Source organism: Bradysia coprophila, unplaced genomic scaffold, assembly GCF_014529535.1.
Source record: "Bradysia coprophila strain Holo2 unplaced genomic scaffold, BU_Bcop_v1 contig_94, whole genome shotgun sequence".
Classification (NCBI taxonomy): domain Eukaryota; kingdom Metazoa; phylum Arthropoda; class Insecta; order Diptera; family Sciaridae; genus Bradysia; species Bradysia coprophila.
The window spans coordinates 5360476-5370310 of NW_023504022.1; the positions used below are offsets into that span (position 1 = coordinate 5360476).

General features: G+C 34.9%; 1 protein-coding gene across 2 annotated transcripts in view; it reads left to right on the forward strand.

The window, feature by feature from the left end:
- The window catches only part of LOC119085077 (transcription factor SOX-5-like), a 122470-nt gene extending 117190 nt beyond the window's left edge, over positions 1–5280 (forward strand). For both annotated transcript variants that reach the window (XM_037195318.1, XM_037195317.1), the window contains exon 5: positions 2028–5280. In XM_037195318.1, the coding sequence (XP_037051213.1) occupies positions 2028–3359 (1332 nt within the window). In that variant the 3' untranslated portion in view covers positions 3360–5280. The remainder of the gene's footprint in view (positions 1–2027) is intronic.
- The last annotated feature ends 4555 nt before the right edge of the window (positions 5281–9835 follow it).

The following is a 9835-nucleotide window of genomic DNA, read 5'->3' on the forward strand; positions in this document are numbered from 1 at the left end:
ATTACGAAAAACGAATGAAATTTGCTCGAGTTCTATGTAAAATACACATAGGGCCCTAGTAGTGGCCTTAGTCCAAGGACCCAAATTTATTTTTTTTTCAACAACATTCTATTCGGCCTTTGATTACCTTCCAAATGAAACAAAAATTACGAAAAACGAATGAAATTTACTTGAGTTCTATGTAAAATACACATAGGGCCCTAGTAGCTTTTGACTTCTAAGGCCCTAACTCACGGTCCACTCACCCGATTTAAAAAAACTTTTTTTTCCTGGATTGGTATTGACAATACCTATCATTTGCCGTGTCATTTATATTTCCTTCGTTTATTTTGCCATAAATATCACCAAAAGACCTTAAATCACTTAGGTGGCCCTAACTCACGAAGGGCCGACCCGAATATGCCCATCTTCGAACTTAGCCTCACTATTTTGACTATCTTCCAGGGAAAAAAAAAATTTTTGAAATCGGATTTGATTTACTCAAGATATCGACGTGACGGACAGACGGACAGACGGACAGACGGACAGACGGACAGACGGACAGACGGACAGACGGCCCAAATTTTTATTGCGGATTCGTTATCTATGAACATAGGCAAACACTTTGCCCTTACCGTCTGCTTCGAATTCCATCAATTACACACGGCATCGTAATCCTATAAGCCCCTTCGTACTTCGTACGGGGCTAAAAATTGTTCACGTAATGAGCGACGATGATTATGAAATTTCCTTATCTCACATTTAAAATAACATTGAGGATGATGTGCATGTTATAGTTTCGGTGTCTTTTACGCACAGATCACACACAAAAAGAAGCCATCAACACTTTGTTTCTTTTGTGAGACGACTCGTGCATGTGTTCACTGGTTACAAAAGGTGTATTGTGTGTGGCGTTGATAGAAAATACGTTATTAATGTCTTTTTGTTGTTGGGCGTATTAGGCTTATTGAGATTCGATTCCATTGACGAAATACCCACAAAAGTCGATTTTTCTGGATGCTGAGTTTTAATCTGCGATATGAAAATTGGATGCGCTAAGTCGGTATATGGTACATCTGGTATACATATATGGGTGTGTTATCACGACTTAATTTTAGGGAAAAAACGACCCCTTTGAAGTAGTTGTAAAAAAACGGAATCTGGCAACACTGCAGCCAAGGCTAAATTGAAGGCCAGATATGTCTATAGTCAACTAATTTTACTTCCAAACAACTGAAGAGTAGTCGCAAAACAAATTGCAAAAGTTGTCGCAAAACCATTTGATTGCAACAAATTCAGGATTTGGGCTAAATTAGTTGCCAAAAAAAACGTATCTAGCCTACAATCTAGTGCTGGCAGCAGTGTTGCCAGACTCCATTTCTTTACAAATACTACAAGAGGCTCAAAAAACGGCGACGATGACTAAACCTAAACTGTCTCAACGTATCCGAAGCAAACACTCAATTATGTTCAAATCGTGTAACCCTTGGATACGTACAGGTACGAATGAGACATAGACTCTCGGAGTTCAACAGACACTCTAACAAATGGTATTAAATATTTCAACGATAAATAACTCGAAAATATAATTACATCGTACAAGACGTGGTTTTTATCTTTTCTTCTCGTTGTCAAAATGATGAACAAGTGAAAAATTAACATTTCGCTCCATTAAGTGTTCTAAAGAAAAGTTTAACAACAGAAGAAGAAGACAAAAAAAATTTGTTAGAAACAAAAAAGTGAGGCTGTTGTTAGATGTATGTCGAGATGACTTTACAATTTGCGTTTCGAATATTGTTTCAAAACGAATCTAACAATCGCAAGAATCGAAACTTGATTGTTGTACGTACACAATACACTCGGTTTTGAATATGAACTCAAAGCCGTACTTATGACGGACATGATTAATTATTTGCAAGACAAGACAAGCGTTGAAGGGTCTGTCAGATTTGGTTCGCTTTGTTAAACTGTACCGATGCTGTAACCCCTTTCGTTCAAAATTTTAATTGAATTTCTCTCACCATTTCTTCCGTCTTATCTCATTCCAGAATATTGGCAAACAACCCCATGATCCCGAATGGATTCAGCAAGAGCACCTGCAACGAATACAACACGAACGACACATACAAGAACTCCAAAATCAAATCAATGCTCAATTTCCAGCAAATGCGAAAAATGCTCTGCTACCCTTCCTACCCTACCTCCAAGTACAGAATCCGTATGGCGTGTCGCCCGTTTGGGACAATGCCACGGCTCATCTGGCCCAGATGACTGCAGCCATACAAAATGACAAAGAACAACATCAACCCACCGTTTCAGCCACATCATCACCATCCCAATCATCCGATCCGGATGCTCCACTCAATCTAACCAAACCAAAACTGTCGCCGATTAGTTCACCGCATCAGCATCCGCATAATCATCAATACCAGCAATCGCCGACAATGGCAACCAGTAGTGTTACGAGTACGGCCAATCAACCGCCACCTCCATCTATATCGGTGAGCAGTGCGAATTCCGGACATGGTCATCGAAATGCTAGTAGTCCTTCAACGGTAGCCGCATCGTTACGATTCATGCCGTATTCGAATATGACCGCAGCGGCAATAGGTCACAAATCTCATCCATTTGGCATGGACGAACCGGATATGATGCCAAACGCTCTGCATTGGGTGAATGCACACAATACACACAGTACGCACAATAACACCGGCAAGGTACCACAAATGGATGAAGACAAGGTTCGACTAGTTCGGCAAGCCCGATCGAATCGAAGTGATCCAAGTGGTGGCAATGCTCCAGATTGTCGTAGTTTGGGCGAACGAGGTGGAGGAGCATCATCTGGTATGTCTGAGTCGGGGAAACCCCATATCAAACGACCAATGAATGCTTTCATGGTCTGGGCTAAGGACGAACGAAGAAAAATTTTGAAGGCTTGCCCAGACATGCACAACTCGAATATTTCAAAAATTTTGGGCGCCCGCTGGAAGGCAATGTCTAATTCGGAGAAACAACCGTACTACGAAGAACAGTCCAGACTGTCGAAGCTGCACATGGAACAGCATCCAGACTATCGTTATCGACCGAGACCAAAGCGAACGTGCATCGTCGACGGCAAGAAGATGCGCATTTCCGAGTATAAAATGTTGATGCGAAACCGTCGAGCCGAGATGCGACAACTGTGGTGCCGCGATGGAGGGGAAAATGTTGCCTATTTGAATGATATGTCTTCTCCGTCAACGTCGGCATTGGGTATGCGTCCCGGAACGCCATCGAATGGAGGACCAATGAGTGGCTATTATCCACCGGACAGTTTATCACCTTCCGGATTTTCGTCGGAAGGAAATGCGGCCAGTTTCGATTCGCGAGACGATGACTGAGATGAACTTCCCAGATGGCCTCCACCATCATTTATGTCGGCTAATATGACCTTTTGGTAGAACCGATACCGAAAGTTGATTTTTGTGTTACGTGAACGGTGTGTCTAACACGCATAATTGAACAAAGTCGTACCGAGACAATGAATTTAATAAAATGGATTGCATTTCGAACAAGTTGCAACGGATGTGCAGATAGCTATTTGTGTTGGCTGTAATGATATTGTATGTACGCGATTGATAGCACACACGAGGCTTGTGATAATATTTATTCATTTTTTTTGTTTGTTTGTTTATGTTATTTCTGTTGTGTAAATTAAGTCAAGTCGAAATGAATTTCGTTTCTCGTTAAAAGTTGGAAACAATGCAAACGCATCGTAACCTCTCCATAAACTGTATGCCATTTCAATGCCAATATGTGTAAACGATGATCGACTTTTCGGAAGAGAAAAAAATATTTATTTTTCGCGTAATCGTACAAATATCTTGCCATGACCCCGAGGCAGATTGCCATAGAACATACTGTAACCCATATACCATATTATTTACCAACAAAATACAAGGAAAAGAGAAGAAGAAACTTTCGGTGCCATAGAACCAATTTGTTGATTGTGCAGACCAATTCTTAAGGTAACTTTGATTCTTAGAGAATTTTTAAATTATTTCGATTTCGTTGCGACGATGATGCTATTAAAAATTACGACTTTTTTTTACATCAGTCGAACTCTGCGTCGAACAACATTTACTTTTGCGAGAGATAAATTTTTTGTTTTGTTTTAATTCACACGCGCCACCCATACAATAACTCGTTTGCGTATGCTAAAATCGACATCCGAATTTATGAAATTAACATAAAAACGAAGACGTGTGCTGAATTTAATGGGTTCCGAAGTGAAACCAAAAGAGCAAAAAAATCCGTTTTTTATTCGAAAATAATTTACTTCGGAATGATGTGTCAGTGCCCGACCCGAGATGTATAAAAACTAGTGGAGCAAACGGTTTAATTCTCACACACTCTGCGGCGATAATTTCTGATGAGAAATGAAGTTTGATAAAGGAAAGATACACGAGACTCTTGGGTCTTTATTTGAAATCGAAGAATGGAATTCTGATTTGGTCGAAATTGCCATCTTTTTTGTGTATGTACCCGTCAGACCTATACGACTAACTTCATTAATTCAACAGATCTCCAATATTCCAAAGAGTTTGTACAATAATTTTACGATTGTAAACTTTTCGGAAACGTAACATCCCGTCAAACATTCGTTAAATCTGTTACTTCTTTTGTTGATAAATTATCAAACACTGTTTGAAGTCAAAATCTGTTACTTCATTAGTTGTGACATAAATTTTTCAATATAAGACATCACTATCCTGACCTCATCGGTCATTTTTCTCGTCGTTGTCGGTAGCAGATGTCAATTGAAATAAAAATCTTAACTTCAGGTAGGTTGTTCAATCTGTTTTAGTCAGGTGAAGCACATACCAGGAACCACCGCACAGAGACAAGTCTATTGTACTGGATTTCGTTCACACGAAGCATTTTCTTCATCTTGAGTTCCAAATACCAGAGAAGCTGAAATATCTCGACCTCGTTTCTGGTGCTGTTCCAAGATTATGCAAAAAAGCTTTTTTATCGAATTCTATCCCAGAACTTGCCAGGACTTATATTTGGGCGGACCAAAAATGTCGAATTCTATCACCAGATAGAAAGCCAAAACGAAAATAGTTTTTCCATCTTTTTCTTCCCACCTTTTCGTCCAGTTTTGCCAACTTTTCTTATGAAATAGTATACTCAGGCGAAGAAGGTGTAATGTTTGTAGCGTAGCACATAGCTCAAAATACACCTTTTCGCAACAAGTGACGGAAAGGTTGGACATTCCATTGCCTTTATTGCGAAAAACGTTGTATACAACTCGATGATAAATACGATGTGTATTGTCACACTCGGCCTGTTGCGAAAATGACTATTTTAGTCCTAGTGACAAAATATTTTATTCTACCATTCTTAAATATCAATCTCTAGATTATCTGAACTGGAAAGGACCTACTACCTACGCTACAAAATGAAAAATTACTAAGTCTGTGTGAAACCACGAAGATCGCTAAGTGTTGTTGTTCGATTCGAATTTGATTTTCGTCATAAGTAGGTTTGTAGGTTTGTTCGATCAGATCATACTGACTATCTACTCTAAGAGCAAAATGCAAAACTCCTTAAGAAGTGAATGTCTGTGACGAGACTCTTTTCCGTAAATCAATGAAAATTGCAATCAAGTGTCATAAGAAAATTCGAATTAAATAAAATTTTAATCGATCACTTTGATGAAAGTATAGAAAAAGGACAATTGTACATAACATAACAAACGCTGTTGATAATTTTATTTAAAAACTTAAACCAAGAAACGTTCGCTTTCTTTCAAACAAACAGAAGAAAGAACCTTAAATTATGAAAGAGATGAAATTTGAAACATAAATTTTAAGGTGTTGAGATTGGTGCCATTTTTTCTGTATAAAAAAGAACGAAAAAATTTTCCATTTTTATTTTTTTATTTTTCTAGAAAACTTTGTGGCATACATATAGTGTGTCTGTCTGAGCTACTTTATAAGTAGCATAATAAGTGGAGTGTAAATTTACTTACTAAATAAAAAAATAAGAAAATTTTTCTTAATTGTAAATCAGCAGAAATGCGAAAAAATAAAATTATTTGTCAGTGAAAAATGTGTTGCTGTAGGATATAATAACGGATTATGTGCCATGGAAAAATATTGTGAAAAAGTTGAAAAAAGAAAGAAAACATTTCTCAGTGAATTCAAAATGAATAATTCAATAATTGGCTTTCGCTCTTGTAGAAGTGAATCAATTTCTGCAATTCATTCAGTTCAAACGTTCAGCGATGTCCAACGAAAATCGACATTTTTTTTTTATAAACACACCAAGTCAAGCCATTAACATATCGTTATGTGCCATAACCAACGAAATTTTAATTTAATTTATTTAAAATAAAAATCGTTTTTCATTCCTTGACACATTCAATGAATTTGCCTGTTTCTTCGGGAGATTAAAAAAAAAACTAAGAAACTGATCGATGATGTTACATGACTAATTCCCCAATATAACGACAATGAATCGTTTAACAACAAAAAGAAAATCGAGATGTATTTGCTTACCATCGTACCCCTTAGGCTATTTTGTAGCATCAAAATTGCATCCAAATTTACTTAAAAAAAACCGGTTTCCATTGTAGAATCAATCGATTAGAATTTTTCACGTTCATTGAATAGTTTGGTTTATGACGACCAGCTGATGAACGAAATTTTTTTCAACTTTTGTAGAATCATAATTTATGATGTTATTGAACGTGACAGCTGTAAGTAATACTCTTATACTTTAGAATGGAGGTAATCGTGCCATTGCCTCCCTTGGGAAACCTTTTTACCTCGTTCTTAAAGTAAAATAGCATTCTGCACACGGGAAATAATTTGATATAATAATATATTGATATAATAATTCGTATCCAGATAAGTAAAATTATCTGAGGGCTTCAGCCCGATATTACTACTATTACATAACAAAGGTTAAAAAGGAAACAAAATGTAGTTTACGGTGTGTTTTGTTGATCCGAGGCCGAGAACAATAGACACACGAACACCGGAATATTTATCTTTTTATCCAGAGCTACGTAATGGATTTTATATGCTTTTGAGCTTAAGGTCAATTATCTTTTCATCCCTAGGACTGTAATAGACCACTTTTGACACTAGAGAACACAAAAACCTGTAAAGGAATTTTACTCTGTCAAAAGTACATTATAAGCAGGCAATGGACCTTGCGTCGCTAATTTAAACCTCTTATTTAACTTGGTGCATAGTTGATCAAAAATGTCTTTTCATCGGACATCGTAGCCTTCCAGTTGATTATTTCGTTGAAGAAAGGTGTAAAAATAATAATTGTTATAGAAATGTAGAAAATTTGGTAAAAGTATTGCCGGCTCTTCTTGGATTATCGCTTCGATTTGATGACAAAGACGATAGAATTCGTTTTCACTTAAATTATAGTCTGACATGGAACATTAGAGAATGAAATCGATAAGTGAAAGAAGAAAAAGAAAGAAAAACCCCAAAATGTTGTACATTGAACGAAAATTAAAAAAATAATTAAATTTAAAAACAACAAGACCTAACCAACAATTCAAATATATGTTATGTAGCAACCGAAACCGGAAATGTTGAACAAGTGCAATCAAACGTACAGTGAAATATATAATTTAACTTTTGTACTTCAGAAAATCTCAATTTTTATTTATTTTTTTGTTTATTTTTTAAATGATAAAATCTAACATTTTGTAAATTGTACTTAAATTATAAAAGTGAAAATGTTTTTAAACACAAAACTATATAATGAGGATGAGAACATTATATCCATTAAACTAAAACGTAAATATAAATAATCCGAATACACATTTCCATATAAAGAAAAAATGTTTTAAGAATCTAAATTTATTGCAAAAAATGAATAAAAAAAATTAAAAATTTAAGTTAAAATAAATTGTAACTTAAACACACATAAAGAGAACAGTAGCAATGTAAAATAAATTAATTTAGAAAAAGAAAATAATTTAAAATGAAAAGTATAAGTAGAAAGTAAATGGAATATAAAAAGAAAGAAAATTGAAAAAAAACTCAAAAATAATAATTCATTATCACAGTGCTATATTAGAATTTAATTTAAAAAGAAAAAAATAAATAATTTTTAGTTTAAAAAAGAAAATCCTCTGTTTTCATCGAAATATTGTAAAACATAAGTATAAATATAAAATAATTATTGTACAGGACAATAGAATTATGATGGGATAGTCTTGATTGCGAAGTGTAGTTACTTAAAACAAAAAATATTTTATTGGCAAAAACAGTTTAATTAAATATAAAAATAAAAAAAATAATAAAAAAATAATTGAAAAATGAGTATTTAGTGTGTAAGTGAAAAAGAAATTGGAAACATTTAATATCGAACTACGATATTATTGTGTGCGTCTTTTTTGTTACAATTGAATTTATATTTTCCAGTGAATTTTTGTTTAATTTTACAAATTTTTAAAGATGAAACATGACATCATTAGTAGATAAATGTGAATGTGGATGCGATGATTTTTATTTTATTTTTTAAAAAAGAAACGAAAAACATTCGTAAATTAACTCGTCAGAAAATTTAAGTAAAAAAGTAGCCCCCCAACGTGGATGAATCAAATAAAAATTAGTAGTGACGATAATAAAAGAGAGAAACAGCAACAACAACAGAAAATATAAAAAAAAAACTTTTAATTGTAAATTTTATTAAGAAATAATATTAAAAATATAAAGAAAAAAAAATAACAAAAAATATTGTAATTCTCACTTGTTTTTCTGTGCCAAAAATCTATTCAAAATATACTTATAACATGCATATAATGTAAGAATTCGTTTGTTTTCATTGCCAGAAGTTCTAGATTTGTACAACTTACAGCGACTGAGACCAACATACATATATCCAACAGAATCTGAATCTATTACTTTAAACTTCAATGCAATTTAACTGGATCGAGAGAGAAAAACTGCAAGGAAGGCTCAGTCTTAAAAAAACCTTCATAGACCGTAAAATCATCCACACACCTCCAATGAAAGTATATTTACAGTTCGGACTCGGAGCACATTTACGTATATGTACTACGAACTGTGTGGACCTCCCTGACATAACATTCGATCCAATTTTTACAGTCAACACTTTTGAATCACGTTTTCGTGATTGTCGTACACTTTATGTAGCCAAGTTGAGCAGGTTAATAGGAGCTGAGTGTATGTATTTTGTTGATCAGAGGCGAAGCCGAGGTCAAAAAACACACTGAAATGAGACTATTCATTTTTATCCCTGCTTATGTAATGTATTATTCATGTCTTGACTCTTGATTACATTAGGTTACTAGAGATATATTTTGCATCAGCTGTTTTTCAGCTGATCCTCTCATATAAACAAATATACTTGTAGATACGGGTCAACAATCTGCACGCGCGATGGTAAAACCGTTTAAAGATATAAAGCCATATTTGTTTGTCTGGACTGGATCAGCTGAAAAACAGCTGAAACGCAAATTTCTTGCAAATGCTTTTTCACAATGTAGGTGAGACAATATTCCCTCTCTCACCTCAGCTGAAACTTAGGATATTTCATTTTCTTGAGTGACTTCAACGCCTTCGAAATGCCAACTTTTTTAACTGAGTTAACAGCAACCTAATTTTCTACACTATTTTTACGAGTTTACGAATGTCACCCGCGTATCTGTATCTGCATGACCTCCCCAAAGTTTACAGCCTTGGAAAATTGGTCAAGAACAGAAAATTTACGTACAACAAGTGAAGCATTTGTTAAATAAAAATCACGCGTCAAACAACGCACGAAAGTGAAACAAAATTTATTGCCTTCTTCCAACGCACTTTAAATGTAGTCA